The sequence below is a fragment of the Strongylocentrotus purpuratus genome, unplaced genomic scaffold (assembly GCF_000002235.5).
Source record: "Strongylocentrotus purpuratus isolate Spur 01 unplaced genomic scaffold, Spur_5.0 spur5_scaffold_7, whole genome shotgun sequence".
Taxonomy (NCBI): Eukaryota; Metazoa; Echinodermata; class Echinoidea; order Camarodonta; family Strongylocentrotidae; genus Strongylocentrotus; species Strongylocentrotus purpuratus.
The window spans coordinates 9,440,835-9,457,085 of NW_022145613.1; the positions used below are offsets into that span (position 1 = coordinate 9,440,835).

Sequence of the window (16,251 nt, forward strand, 5' to 3'; positions counted from 1 at the left end):
AAAAGGCCTTTGAAATTCCTTGATCAGCCCCTCAAATCGTTTCGTTTTCTATTTGATTTGTTCTTCTTATTGGAATACATGTCATGATTAAACAACAAGACGTTCACACAAAAAGTAATTTATCGAAAACCACTGCATATTAAGTCAAGCATGTACTAAAGCCCCTCTAAAGTGTTGGGATCCCGAATTCGCCAACAATCTGATGGCAATATTTCACTTAAATTGTATCATAATGTAACAAAATGATGTCGTTTACGTAGAAAACCTAAATTTTGCATTCTTTCATCAATATGCGACTTCAAACACACATGTTTTTAAAATCTTCGCAGAAATGTACATCCTCTTTCACATTATGATACAATTTAAGTAAATTTTTGCCATCAAATCTTTGGAGAACGCAACACTTAAGAGGGGCTTTAAGCCAGAACAAGCTAAACTTTAATTTCTGAATTTATATATAGTGTACATGCTTTTTAAGGTATGAACCGAACATAGGGGCATATGCAATGCCTTCCGTGTTAATAACATAATTTTGTATTAATTTCTCTTTTTACTTACTTAATATCTAAAATCGAAAAAACAAAAACACGCTACTTACTGGTGGATATTATAGGTCTTTTGTTTTTATTACTAACGTGACCATTCATTAGTAGTTTGGAGGGTATTCTTTATAGAGATAATAGAGTCTGCATAATATTTATTTGACGCTTTTAAAAGTAGGAAAAGCAAACAAAAGTGAATCATTAAGTTATAAAAATGAGGAGGGGAATGTCAACATAAATGTTTCTGTTGACCACACCAGCAATATTCATAGCGACAGGAGGCGAGAGTGCATTGCAAAGGCATAATATTATGAAGGGGCGTCTTTATAGTATTTCGGCCTGTTGTGTTGCCGTCCTATTATCAATTTCTTGTATCCATACATTTGAGTGCCAAATACAGTCGGCGATTTTGAAAATTTGAGGCTATTTTTTTTCGCCTTTGTCAGTACATTCTACTTAGGCTTTTCTCATATTTGTTTTCTTCGGTAGAAAAAATAAAAAAATATATATAAGAGAGAGATAGAGAGAGATAGAGAGAGGAGAGAGAGAGAGAGAGAGTGAGAGAGTGAGATAGAGAGAGACAGAGAGAGGTGGTAGAGAGGGAGGGAGAAAGAGAGAGAGAGAGAGAGAGAGAGGAAGAGAGAGAGAGAGAGGGGGAAAGGGTGGGTAGATCGAGAGGGGAGAAGAGAGAGAGTGTGTATGCATGGAGATAAGAAGAGTATCGCCATGGTGTGTGTGTGTGTGTGTGAGAGCGTGCTTGTGTGCGTGCGTGCGTGTGTATGCGTGTGTGTGTAGGTGTGTGCAAGAGGGGAGAGGCAACATTAACAAGGTGATACAATTTATATAAGACTCCTCCCACATTCCCCTCACGAGTTGGGTTTGCTTGTCGTATTTTGATTCACAACATTTGACTACCCCCCTCAATCCACTGACACCACCCCCTTCAACTGATGGATTCTCACTACGCCACTTTCCTAACGCACCCATGTTCAAAATGGCACAGCGACGCCCCTGCCCCATAGCGTTTTCCTATTGGTCAATGTTCTGTCGCACGAAGGACAGTACAGCGCATACTCGGCTACCTGTCTGAGATTCCATCACTTCGTGCTTCGCATTCGATAGTGGTATTGTTGCTCTTGGCTGACAGATCACGCCCATTGGTGCACCGGAGGAACTATTTCAATCTTTCTCACAATTTTGTTTTAGAAACCAAGCTAACAACATGAAGACCCCTTTCAGCGTTCTCCTCCTCGCCTCTGTTCTTTGTTTTGGACCAGCTCTAGCTGTTATCAGTAAGCTCTTTTTATTTTACTTCTAAACAAATACCCCCCCCCCCCCCTTTGGCAGCAATTGAATTGAGAACACCAGAACACGGTAGTCTTAACATTTAATAACAATTTGATATAAACAATAACAAGCGGCGTAGGAGACTCACTGTCGTAAAAGAAAATTATTTTTACTTGGTAACATAAAATTTACAATAGGGGAAAACATTTTTTCCCGGCACATTATTCAATTAAGCCTAACATTTCATTCAAAAATATATTTTTTTTTAGGAGAACGAATTTAGCTTAGATCTGAATGATCCGAATCAAGCTCGTGATTCAAACGATGCAAGCCTTATGACAATTCAAATCCAATAAATTATAAAGCGCAGATATCCAGTTGCCTAATCAAAGGCGCTGATGAGACTGAAAAACTACCAAAAATGTCTGTTCACGATTCAAAAATGTCTGTTCACGAAAAACAAAAAGCAGTGACTAATTGTAAGCAATCTGAAATAGGTATGTCTTTACTTGAGTTCTGAAAGTGGATAACAAGAGCGAAGGATTTGGGGAAGACCATTCCACACAATCTCGATGCACAGGCAGTAAATGATCGATCCCCTAGAAGAGAGCGTGTTCGAGGACTCTCAAGTAGGTATTTACCTGCAGATCGCAAACTAATTCGAGGGTTATAAAATAGTCAACAAGTCTGAAATGTACACAGGGGCATATCCATGCATTCCCTTCCATGTTAATAAAATAATTTTGTATTAATTTCTCTGTTTTACAGGAAGCCAGTTTAGTGCAATATGTGTAGGGGTAATGTGGTCAAAATGTCTACCTCTTGAAAGAATACGTGTCAGCAGAATTCTGAGCATATTGTAATTTCTTTAGATGCTGTTGAGTTATACCAAACAGCAGAAAATTTCCACCATCTAACCGTGATATTATAAATGCGTGAACGATTACAGCAGCAGCTTTATCTAAAAGAACCTTCTTAATAGTACTCTAGACAGTTCTTATCTCGGAATACACACTTTGACAAATTCTTTTCATTGGAAATATGCATTGTCGTCATGCTTTCGAAGATGACACCCCAATTTTGCACAGATAAAGTAGAGGAAATATTTGAATCAGCGACTTGTATTTGATCAACATGAACTTTCATGAGGAGGAGGAGAAGAATAAGAAGAATAAAAGGAAAATGAAGAGGAGGAGGGGGAAGGAGAAGACGAAGAAGAAGAAAAAGAAGAAGAAGAAGAAGAAGAAGAAGAAGAAGAGAAGAAGAAGAAGAAGAAAAAAAAAAAGAAGAAGAAGAAGAAGAAGAAGAAGAAGAAGAAGAAGAAGAAGAAGAAGAAGAAGAAAAAGAAGAAGAAAGAAGAAGAAGAAGAAGAAGAAGAAGAAGAAGAAGAAGAAGAAGAAGAAGAAAAAGAAAAAGAAGAAGACAAAAATGAAGAAGAGCCCCCAAATAAAATCTTGACCAGGGGAGCTTAATCAATTAAATTTCGTATATTCACTACTCATTTAAAATAGAGAAATTCCCAGTAGGACACAACTTTAGAGTGCGAATGTTGTTGTTTGGACATGACATGTCTTCAAATTAGAAGAAAAAATCAAATAGAAAACGAAACGATTTAAGGTGCTGATCAAGGAATTTCAAAGGCCTTTCTGGTGACGGGACTAGTGACACATTGTCATTACGATACAGATCTCGTCTGCATCAGATAATAACATTCTCAAGAGGGCCTGCTACAACTAAATTCATGCTGGATCGCCTATACCAACTGAGTTTGGAAGGACAAGGGACCCATCTTCATGAGATATCGTGTTTGGGAAAATAGTCACCGTTCATTAAAAGGAGAGAAATACAAGAAAAAAGAAAGAAAAAAACCTGAATACATCTTCATGCATTGGCGTCGCAGCTAACGTTGTCAGGGACCGAGATACCCCCACCCCATTAAAAAAAATTGATAATAAATGAATCATTTCAAAGTATAAAAATAATTGTATCGGTAGTGTCTCTTATACAATTTTCGAATCGACCCCTCCAATGCTACTGCACGTGGAGCAGGTACATTTTGCCCCTCATTAAATAATTAAAAAAAATAATTACATTTTGCCATCTGTCCTTGAGAAGAACAAAAACAATTTATCAACAGACAGTGATATAATATTTTTTTGGTTGAAATTGCCCGTACATTGTATCCAGCCAAATTGAAAAAAACATTTGTCACATTGTACACATTAAATATTATACCACAGAAAAGAAAAAACATATTTCGTTTCACATTGCTATGCAATAGACAGTCTGCGGTTTTCGTGACAGTTTTTCAAATCAAAATGCAATACGCTTTCGTTTGAGCATCCAGATATTGAAAGGCTGTTTGCTAAGTTGGTTTCACTTTTGCCTAATTTTTTTGTTTGTTATTATTAACTTATTTCCACATGTGGGGCGGATTCAAACGGGTCCACACACATCTAAAACAGTTACAAATCAAGTCAACTACCAACTTCCAAGCAAAGAAATACACTGTTAAATACATGAAAAATAAACAAACAAACAATTAAATACATGAGATATATAAGAAAAGTCAATATGGGTACATTTGGACAAAAATATGTTTCCAATTAAGGTAGATAATAAACTTCTTAAATTGTTGAGCTGTGAATATGTATACAGTTGAAGATATCCTGATTTCATTCCATAATTGGGATCTGTTATATCTGAGACATCTTTTTCCTTAATCTTTTTTTATGCGAGTACCGTATGGTCAAATGCTCATCACCAACCCTGAGTCTGAAATTAAATCTTTGAGTTATAAATTCTAAATTCACCGGTGCATTCTCTCTCTCTCTCTCTCTCTCTCTCTCTCTCTCCCTCTCTCTCCTCCCCCTCTCTCTCTCTCTCTCTCTTCCCACTGTCTCTCTCTCTTCCCCTCTCTCTCTCTCTCTCTCTCTCTCTCCTCCCTTCTCTCTCTCTCTCCTCCCCCCTCTCTCTCTCTCTCTCCTCCCCCTCTCTCTCTCTCTCCTCCCCCTCTCTCTCTCTCTCTTTCTTCCCACTGTCTCTCTCTCTTCCCCCTCTCTTTTGGAATCATGCGAATCATATTTATAAATATTTTCTCTGCAAAGAGGTTTTCGGCAAGGTTGACCAGTGTCTGCTCTATTGTTTTTAGTTGTCATCAAAATATAAGCAATTTAGATTAGATCATATGAAGCTATTCAAGGTGTTCAATTAACTGGATCAGGAGTAGGCCTGGTACTCAAGTGAAAATTAGCTTATTAGCAGATAACACAACTATATCGTTTCAAAATATCTGATCATGATTATTGTTTGTAGTGCAAATGCGCAATAAATTGATATAATTTATTTTATGATTGTGATTACGCAAAAATATTTTAGAACAAGTCTTAATTTTGTTCAGAAAAACAGAAGTATTGTTTGATTATGAAAAAAATGAATACAGTAATATAATTATTGTAGGCAAGCAATGTGATTATATCAATTCAAAATATGTAGTTTTTTTTTAATCTATTAATTAATTTAGCTTTAAAAAAAAAGTATGATTAATTTTGTGATATAAGTATAATGCATGTTTTTCTTTGTAATCAATATGTTTCTTATGTATGTATTATTCAATTAATAAATGATGACAAATAGAAAGAAAACAAAAATGATATTTATCCTTTAAATTCATGATGAATGAAACAAAGTACACTGTGGCTCATATAGTTAGAATATTTTGTTTTACCCCAAGTTATGGAATTATTTTGACAATGATTTATTCCTAATAGACCTAGATAATAGTATACATTTTCAGATAGTATTGAATAATAATTTGCCAGTGTTTGTTTTATGTGACTGCTATAGCATTTGTTTGACTGGGTTGAAATTTGTTTTCTATCTTTACATTGGGGTGATTGCAAGGCTCGCCGATGAAGGCGAACCAGAGAAAAATCTTTATAGACTCATCAATGTGTTCCTCTGCACGGAAATCTTTAGTAAAAGGCGAAAGATTTATGCGTATTGCAGAAAAACCAGAGTAGTTATGCAAATGGAAACCTAACTTCATCTATGTATAAATTACATACTTTAAAATGGTTGGTTTTTAAGAAAGGATATAAAGTGCATTTTTATTTCATCAAAATTGCATTATAATTCATAAATTATCTTTAAATTTATATATTTTATTAATTAAAACATTTATTTTTGCATCTATAATTAATTTGAACTAATATGCTGTAATAATCAAATTAAATGAGCCAAAGATTCAAGTAAATTTATTAATCGATCATATAAAATGTGAGATCGATCAATAGTAATTATTATTTTCATTATAATTTTTTATTTTATTTTTATTTTTACCAGTTTCTCTACTTTACTCCAATATCAGTGGAGGGGAACCATACTTTTGTATTTATATGTATTTAAAGGCAACAATACTGAAAACCCACCCGTAAAACTACCCCGGACAACTACTCCGGACAACGCTTTCCATTCTGCCGGACAACCACACATTGTGACAACAAACTTCTACGATAACGTTCCCACGAAAAATCACAAAAAAGAAAATTGAATTAACCTCAAAAGTTCAGTTCAAGTAGTAATCGACGATATTAATGTGGGGGAATCTTTGCCATAGTGGTCCGGGATATAAGGAGGAAGTTGTCTGGCTGGGGGTCGTGGTATAGTCCGATTGTGTGCAGGTGTTGTGTGTCCGGGGTGAATTATTTTGGGTAAGTTGATCGGGATGGAATGAAAGATAGATAGGTATTTGTCAATCCAGATGATCCATACGCATTGTATGTTTGGGCGGGTAGAGACTATGTCTGACAAAGAAAGCGGACAAAATATACAGTTCCTCAGGTAGACAAAGGAACATCCCTTCACTGCTATTATGTAAACATGTGTAGAACAGGTGTCACATGCATATTCACCTTTTTACATAATAGCAGTGAAGGGATGTTCCTTTATCTACCTGAGGAACTGTATATTTTGTCCGCTTTCTTTGTCCGTCATGTTCATAGTGAGACAAACATGTAAGAAGCAGATGTATTAATATATTGCATTCAACCGATGTAAGTCATAAGAATTTTGGTTTTAACTGCTGAAGCGTGTAGACTAATAACGTGTCTTGAGTGGAAGTGCAGGAGAGAGAGGGAGAGAGAGAAAGAGAGAGAAAGAGAGAGAGAGAGAGAGAAAGAGAGAAAGAAAGAAAGAAAAGACAAGTCAAACAGGAGATTAATTCTATTAACAAAACGTACTTTTTCGCGTAAAAAAATGAATAATGGAATTACTCAAACCATCTCGTCAATCTTTAATCTCTCATACATTTTTTTCGATTCTTTTAGCCATAGATAACTGGAGTTACGCAGGAGCTGGTGACACAGGTAAGTGGTCTCGAACTTTTTTAGTGCAAAAAACATCAACAATCATAAAAGAATGTAAATGTAGTAGTTAAATGCAATAATGTATATTCAGTATCTTGAAATCATTTGAGTGGAATTGGCTCGTCAAGCATAACGCGTTTTAAAGTAGGTGAAGCAATTGTTATTAGAATATGACTGTATGTCACCTCCTATAATGATAAACAGTGTTATATAATGCCCAAGGCTTGCCGAGGGCAATAGCTCGATTGTAACCTTCCCTTGAGCGTATAAAAACAACAGCAGTCATTAATACTATATTAATGCCGTTGTTTTATATCACAATATTGATATTATACTGGTGACGATGATGATGATTAAGGTGATGATGATGGTGACGATGAAGTTGGTGGTGGTGGTGATGGTGGTATTGTTGCCCGGTATTGTTGATGGCTATGGTAGAAATAATTTTGTTCATGATGATGAAGATTTTGGTGATGGTGATGAAGATGACGGTGATTGTGATGACGACATATACTTACGATGATGATGAGGAGAACCAAGTAATACTAATTCGGATGATGATAAGGATAATGATAATGATAGTCAAAAGAGGAGTTATATATATATTTTTAGTACGAAGCTTTATAGAATGTTATTTGCGAATGTCATGGATATGTAATAATATCAAACAGCTTCAAGCGCATTTCGACAAAATAGTAATTGTGTATGATAGACAATTAAACAAAAAGATATCATACAATATATTCGGATGATCATCAATAATACTTTTCCAGATCAAGAGTTTTGGAAAGACATCCCCGGATCATTCTGTGGTGATTCCTCGCAGTCGCCTATCAACATCGACACAAAAAAGACCAGCGATATCGGACTGGCTCCATTCAATCTTCAGTCGTACGACACCACCAAGCCTGTCACAATCGAAAATAATGGTCATGCATGTGAGTTTTGTCCAAGAAAAATGGTTTTACGCTACGACACAACACTCTCCAGCGACAATATAATGGCTGCTCACTTATTTACGTACACTTGTCCAATCAGCTTCAACTCTGGACCCATTAACCCTAGAATTTACCTATATCTCAAGCTCCACAACCCTATTATCTTTCCTCCAAATAATATGGCTCCAAGAAAATGTCACCGGAGCCTATGTTGTATCACCAAAAAGATCGAAGGACTCTGAAATGTGATTAAAGTCAAAATAAACATTTCTTTCTTACGGTAACTAAACACCCTTAAATAATTTTTTGTAATATTGGTAATGATAACTCTAATTCCTTTGATTATACCTCTCTTTATGATGATAAATGTATATTAAGGGTGCGTTTAAGCTTAATTTTGAAGGCAGAATGAGCGATTTGTAACGCTCATCGTAAACGCTCATCGTAAACGCTCATCGTAATCGCAGTTCCGTTTATGCTCACTTCTCAAGCTCCTCCAGGCAATTCTCCCTGTGTGGCCTTAATTGGTCTTCCAGCTGGATTCACAAACCTTCACTCTGCATGCTACGTAGACCCACTAGAGGTCAGTGCGTTGACCCCATTTAAACGCGTTTACGAATTGTAAACGCATCTTTTTGTGAGTTTGCGATCGGCGATCGTGATCGCCGTTTTTCGGGGATTCTACAAAGGTGAGCATGGACGCAACCGTGTTTTAAACTAAACGCGTAACAGATGCCTGATTCTGGCCAGAAAAAGTTAAGCATAAACACGCCCTAGATAGCAGAGACTAAGTGGGCACCACGCAAAGCTCAATTAAGCAATCTACAAACTCCCATCTCAAAACCTTAATGGCATTGTGGTCTTGCCCTCATCTCCCAAGAAGACTCAGGGCTTGAATTATAGCCTTTATAAAGTCTTCCATCCCTGGGGGGTATTTCACAAAGATCCTAAGTTGAACTTATCTCTAAGTTGGACTTAAAAATTATGGAAAGCCAATAGCATCTTTGAAAATATTTTGTAAAAGTTATTTTGAAAGGCATAAAATGTTGATTCAAATCATTCATATTTTCTATCATCAAGGAGATTTCATGTTCTTGTTGTGGAATTTATAAAAAGTCTAAAATACTTGAATTTCTGCTTTTGAATATATTTCATTTTAAGGCTCCAATGGCTGTCCATAATTTTTAAGTCCAACTTAGTGTTAAGTTCTACTTAGGATCTTTGTGAAACACCCCCCTGAACCTCAAAGTCTGATTGACCAAAATATTTGAAAAATGGTAATCTTCTCATTTTGAGCATGCAGGACGAACGACAGTGCTTCAGGACATTTGTCCCGACCAGAGGTGCGAATAAAATCCATGCATCATTATTGAAAATGATAAGTTTATTTTCCATTTCGAAATTTGGATCATTTTGAGTTAATTCACCGTCGTATGGCGTTACCCCTTTTTTCACCTCAGTGGAAGTTGTATTATCTAACGGCGCTGGAGAGGGTCAGTACGATATTACCGGTGGTGGGCTGAACGGGACATTCAGAGCTGTCCAGTTCCACTTCCATTTCGGTTCTAACGACATGAAGGGATCAGAACACACGGTCGATGGAAAACGCTATCCCGCTGACGTATGTACATGTTTATACCTATGGAACATCCCAGTAGAGACCGACAGTCCACGAGACCAGCGATGTCGGTCAAGCGAACCCTCAGAAAAGCCTTCAGAAGACCTTCGAGACCGACATGTTGACCGTTTGTCTCGTGGACTCAGTCTTCTGCAGGACCGAACTTGTTGGTCTCTTTGGCTATCGGTCTCATCGGCCGTCGGTATCGTGAACAATTTGATAAGGTTTCAGAAACTCCCATGAGACCGACGTTGTCAGTCTCGTGGGCTGTCGGTTACATTGGCCGTCGGCCTTCTGAACAATGCGATAAAAATTACTCTCTGAAGGCCCTCGATGGCTGTCGCCGTATATCTCGATATCCTTTATTTGGTGTCACTTTTAAAAAAAATGGCTTTGCTTATCCGTATATTGAAATTAACATGTCTTGATTATACCTTTAAATTATTTTTAGTCTATGTATGTTATTAAACCTTCTGGATGAAGATATAGGCAGGGGAAGGAGGACGAATTCATTCCTTTCTTGTTAGTGTTACTTTTTAGCGTGATGAATTTGTCTCTTCATAATTCAATTCGGAAATTTCAGAGAATATTTTATGAGGACAACTTAAAGGAGGGAGTATAACAGATACAAGGGGTGGAGGAGGAGTTACCAATGTAAATATTGCGCTTGATATAATTATATTGGAAGAAGGAAGGAATAATACGATTAATGAGAATTGTTTCTCCCTCTCTCTCTTTCTCTACAGATGCACATCGTTCATTACGATACAGCATACGGTAGTGTCAACGAAGCTATAAAGAAAAAAGGAGGTATCGCAGTACTCGGATTTTTCTTAGAGGTTTGTATTATATTACTACTGTCTGCTGACAGCTGTCACAGCCAGAAGGGCTTAACGCCATGTTAAGACCCCGGTCCCATGCACGATTCACAGACTACTGCTGCTGCTGCTACTGCTACTACTACTACTACTACCAACCCACCACCACCACCACCTCCACCACCACCACTATCGAAACAACAACAACAAATAATGCTATGACGACGACAACTACTACTACCACTAAAATTTGCGGGAAAATTTGCTACACTATGCACTGTACTATATTACATCACTCTTTGAAATGTTTGCTCACTACCCCCCCCCCCCCCAACGCCCGTTGAGCAAAATAATTGCATACGATACGGTACGCTGGTTCATTTTTACACGTTTGGCGGGAGGTTTTTTCATAAACCGGGAGATTGCGGGAGAGCGGGAGGAAGGGCGTGGTGGCGGGAGTCTCCAGCTACGAGCTGGTGGGAGAATGAGCGTGGTGGCGTGAGACTCCCTCCAAATGCCACTCCAGCAAAGCATAGAGAGTCAATGCCAATGCGTATTGACCTTTAGCACTGCATGCTTGTTGTGAGGCGGGTATTTTTAGACCCATACACAAATACACACACCACACAATATTGCATAGACTGTACACAATCATGTCGATGCAGCTGTAAGCAAAGTTTGACACTAGACTTACAATTTGAATTTTTAAATTATTCTTCTTAACATCAGTAAGTTTAAAAAAATGTATTTTTATTGTTATTTAGGTGTCATCAATTGTCACTAAAGTACCGATTTTTAGTGAAATCAGTTGAGTTTTGTACAGTGGTTTTTGAAATGTTGAGAATCAAAAGCACAGCTTTTACTACACGTACAGCCAGGATAGTGATGCTCCTATGTATGCCAAATGCGGGAGGGTTGAAAGCCCTGCTTAATTGATACTCCCTTTTCTCTCTCACTGCTTAGGTAAGTGAGGATGATAACCCTGCACTGATTTTAAAAGTGCCCGATGCCATTATCCTCGTGAAACCTCGTAAGTGAGATACACTATTTCCATTTTAAAATGTTCAAATATTATTATAGCCAATATGTATTAGTCGATAAAAAGCTTTGATTAGATTTAGTATTGCAGAATTAGAATGAAAATGAAAAGACAAATATATACATACCTACACGAAGAAAAAGAACGACAACACAGTCATGAATGAATAAAATAAAGAAAAGAAAGAAATAGAGAAAAACATGGAAAAAATAAGGAAGAACTATGCACTGATGGAAAGGGGAACGTTAGGACCTACGTAGGCCAATTAATACACGTATGGTAGACTGGCAGTTTTTAATTGACTCTTATAATACACATATTTTGCATAATGAAATCAAAATTAAATCTTAAAATATCTAATCTCCTCTCAATTTTGTCTTTATCAGATACGCATCAAGAGATGGAAAATTTCACACTTTCTGACTTGCTACCATCATCGCTTGATAAATTCTGGCGATATGACGGTTCGCTGACTACCCCTCTATGCAACGAAGTCGTGACCTGGACTCTCTTTGAAGACACCATCGAAATTTCAAATAATCAGGTAATAATCGGTCACAAATTCCATTACGAACGGCTACGAACGCCGTACAAACGATTTTCAGACAATGAAAATTTGGGAAGATGGAAAAACAGGGAGATTCGTACGAACCTTTGTGACCGTAGCATTAGTGATCATGATTAAAATTATATCTGCAGTCGAGTGAATATTTATGTTACATTTATGATACAATACTGGGAATATACATTTATTTATGGATGATATAGTAAAACTATTTAAATGACGTGTCAGATGCAGTTGTCATTTCTAACGAATTCAATGGAACGCCCTTCTTTCACAAAATGAAGTCGATTTTGAAAATCTATTTCACAAATGAGAAATACATAGATTTTTTGTACGAAACTCGCATTATTATTATCAGCGGGAAATGAAAAATATATTAGTTAGTTTGAGGCTCGAGCAGTAAAGATATCAGGGTCGGACGCGCCATATCAGAGTCGCTTTGTACAAAAGCGAAAATTCAAAAGGCAAATTGCCAACAATTCGTTGAGTTACTGGCGTATTTGCCAATTTACTTCTATATAATCACTGCTTTGCTTAACAAACAGAAAATTGTTGTATTGCCCTTTGCGACCGATACGACCCCAAAATCTACGGTCGGCCTTTTATGAGGGTATTTTTTAAAAACCGTTTTTAGAAGAAAACAAAAAAAATATCAGCCCCAAGAGGGGATCCGAAAAAGCAAAAAAGGCAACAACCCCCCCCCCCCCCAAAAAAAAAGACAAAACAACAACCGTCCAACCCAGGTGCTGGCACCTATAGGGCAATACAACATTTTTGTTTATAGGCCTAAATTAATATTATATGCTACATATTATCCCGTTTGATACAGACATTAGTTTTATTAACTGATTTTTGTCTTACGATGCCTTAATTTCTTGTGTTGATCTCGACAGCTGAACAACTTGCGGACAATGATGAGCGATGCGATTGACGATGAGGGCAACAAGCTGCCCATGGAAAATAACTTCCGTGACCTTCAGAGCCTTGGCACACGCACCGTCTACGCCGTGACCGTTGAGGGCGGTCCGACGCCTGCAACTGGGTTCCAGTAGGGTTGGTCTTCAGCGGGTTTTTCGGACTTCTGAACGCTCTTTTTTCATCCTTGGATTTGGGATTTTAATCCTGGCGTTATGATAATTACCACACGACAACGTTATTCAGACATAGCAAAAATATATTCTGTAGTGCTTCCTCTAAAAGCAAGTGGTTTATTTCATTAGTTTAAGATAAATTGCTGAAGTTTTAATCTTCCCAAAGAAAAACAAAACGAAATCAATTTTACAGTGAAGAAGAACCGTTCATCACCCATGAATCTAAATGCTGTAAACAGATCTAATGAAGAATCTGAGAGTCAGATAAAACATGACGATAATTCTAAAACCATAATCAAGGTATAATCTGAGTAGCTTATTTCAGTAAAACTTGTCAAACATGTTTGATTTCCTTCAAAAGTATTATAACAGTTATAACAATGAAATAATGGATGGTGGCTATGAATGTTACTGTTCAGATTATTTCGATGACTCAATAAGAAATAGATTTTAAATGAGGCATAAGTATATTTAAAAGTATTTAAATGCCACTACTCCACGATATGATGAACAAAATAAACTTGAAGGAATATACTTGGTAGATCCCTGGTCAGCTGTTGCTATGTTAGATAAGCCTCCAGCAAGCTTCAGTCTCCTTTGTTAACTACCAGTTTATATATGAAAGTATTGTTAAATTTCATGTTTACAACTTTGAAGATCGTAGAATGAAATGTTTAATTATGGTTATCGAATTATATTGCCATATATTAAAATCAAAATTAAAATTATGTAGCTACGTGTAGTGCTGTGTATTAACGAGAACCCTTTCTTCTCGTGTTAGCCACCACCACCATCTTGTGCAATATAGTACTTGGAGGATCATGCTTTAGAGTACCGAAGCTCCGACATCATAAAAATCTATTTTAGGATTTCTCAGTTTTGTCTTCATTTTCCGAAAGAGCATCACAAATAATGTCTGAATGTCGAAAACCAATTGAATATGTTAAGTATTGGCTGAGATATGACCATCTGAATAAAAAGATGTCCTATAGGAACTCAGTGTTTATTGCTCTGGCTTGTAATGTTATGAACCAGAGCAATATAACACTGAGTTCCTATAGGAAATCTATTTATCTATTATAATTTACAATTGATTTAATAACCTCAATTATTTACAATTGATTCATAATCTCAATTATTTACAATTGATTAATAACCTCAATTATTTACAATTGATTTATAACCTCAATTATTTACAATTGATTTATAACCTCAATTATTTACAATTGATTTATAACCTCAATTATTTACAATTGATTTATAACCTCAATTATTTTCAATTTATTTATTATAATTATATATATACACCTATACACCTCTAAATGTAATACCTTAAAGGTAACACAAAGTGTTGGTATGGGGTCATGAATTTGGTTCAAATGAACATGTTGCCGAAGCAAATGTGATCCTACAATATTTAGTGATCGTTGTCACGTTTGAAATGGAGTCTAAAGTGATGAAATCATAAATAATAAACTCTTTATGTTGTAGAGCTCCCTCTCAAGGTCAAGATATCTATTTAGCTATAAAACAATGTTTCTTGACTAAAATCGACCAATTTGCTATTACAGTTTGGAAATTATATTACACAACTACATATTTTGAGATTGTCATGGTCGCAGCTACCATTTGTATGGCCGTAGGCGCTATTTGAAATTTATCAAAATTTACTGGGAGCACGGTAAATTTTGATATTCAATTTTTCTCGAAAGCAGAAGTGTTTTAGGGGCTAAATTTTCTAGTGCTTATAATACATTCACAGGGGCATCCAAACAAAATTGTAAAGAGTCACTATCCAGCCAATTTTCAAAATTTCCCAAAACTTTGTATCATCTTTAATTGGATACTTTATTATTGTTATGGGGCAGTGTAACAGCAATAATTGTTGGCATGTATAATGTATATGTGGATGATTTCATTATATCATATCTGTGGTTGGTGTGTAATTTACATGGACAATTAAAGGAATATCTAATATAAAAGTTTGTTGACATTGCATGAAATCACTATTAAATGATATATCAAAGAACACTGAACCGTTGTGTCTCTCTGTTAGAAGTTAAGAGGTAATTGGGAGAAGATGGCTGGGGGGGGGGGGGGGGGGGGTGAGAACTAAGAGACCAGGGGGGTGTTTCATAAAGCTGTTCGTAAAGTTATGCATGACTTTACGAGCGACTTGTATATAAAAAGCCAAATGGGATGCTCAATCATGATTAACTGCATCAACTAAAGTTACACTGTGCAGATGTAGATTAACATTCTTATGAGAACAAACATTTTTTTATGCAAAGTATATTTTTTGCCATAATTTAATTTAGGTTATAGGAAATATCAGAAAAAACTTTGGGCATCCTATCTGGCATTTCATATACAAGTCGTTCGTAAAGTCATGCGTAACTTTACGAACAGCTTTATGAAACACCCTCCAGGGGGAAAGTTCAGAGGTTTTGAAGAAAAGACAAACAAAGACTGAAATGAGAAGAGAAAAGGATGGAGTGAGAGGAACATGTAATGAGTGACACAAAGAGAGAGAGAGTGACACAAAGAGAGAGAGAGTGACACAAAGAGAGAGAGAGAGATAGAGAGAGAAAGAAAGAGAGGGGAAAGGAGGGGTGTAAGGAAAAAGGGGGATACTTGTAGCAAGGAGATACAGAGTATGTAGATGCAGTGAGATCATGAGATCATGAGAGAAAGAGAGAGAGAGAGAAACGAGGAAGAGATAGACAGGTAGAGAGAGACAGAGAAAGAAAGAGAAGGGAGGAAAAAAGAGAGAGAAATACAGGGGATAGAGGAAGGTTTGAGCAACTAACAGAGTGCACTAAAGTACAGAAAGTGATAAATGTAATGATATATATAGAGAGAGAAAGAGATTCATGGAGAGAGATAGATAGAATGAAGAGACTGAAAAACTAAAAATAGGGTGTTAATACCTTTTGATTTTGAAACCATCTTACTTCCAACAAAATGAATAAATACATCTATAGGTA

General features: G+C 36.5%; 1 protein-coding gene and 1 non-coding gene across 2 annotated transcripts; one reads left to right on the forward strand and one right to left on the reverse strand.

Annotated features, from left to right (window-relative positions):
• The first annotated feature begins 1,764 nt into the window (after positions 1 to 1,764).
• On the forward strand, positions 1,765 to 12,422 carry LOC576041 (carbonic anhydrase 2-like). Its single transcript, XM_030974001.1, has 6 exons — positions 1,765 to 1,834; positions 7,157 to 7,195; positions 7,969 to 8,133; positions 9,594 to 9,754; positions 10,498 to 10,590; positions 11,961 to 12,422. Exons 1-6 carry the CDS (start codon positions 1,765 to 1,767, stop codon positions 12,291 to 12,293), a joined length of 861 nt encoding a protein of 286 aa, XP_030829861.1. The 3' UTR covers positions 12,294 to 12,422.
• On the reverse strand, positions 5,733 to 5,851 carry LOC115920082. Its single transcript, XR_004062170.1, has one exon. It is a non-coding gene; the product is annotated as a U5 spliceosomal RNA (small nuclear RNA).
• Positions 12,423 to 16,251: the final 3,829 nt, after the last annotated feature.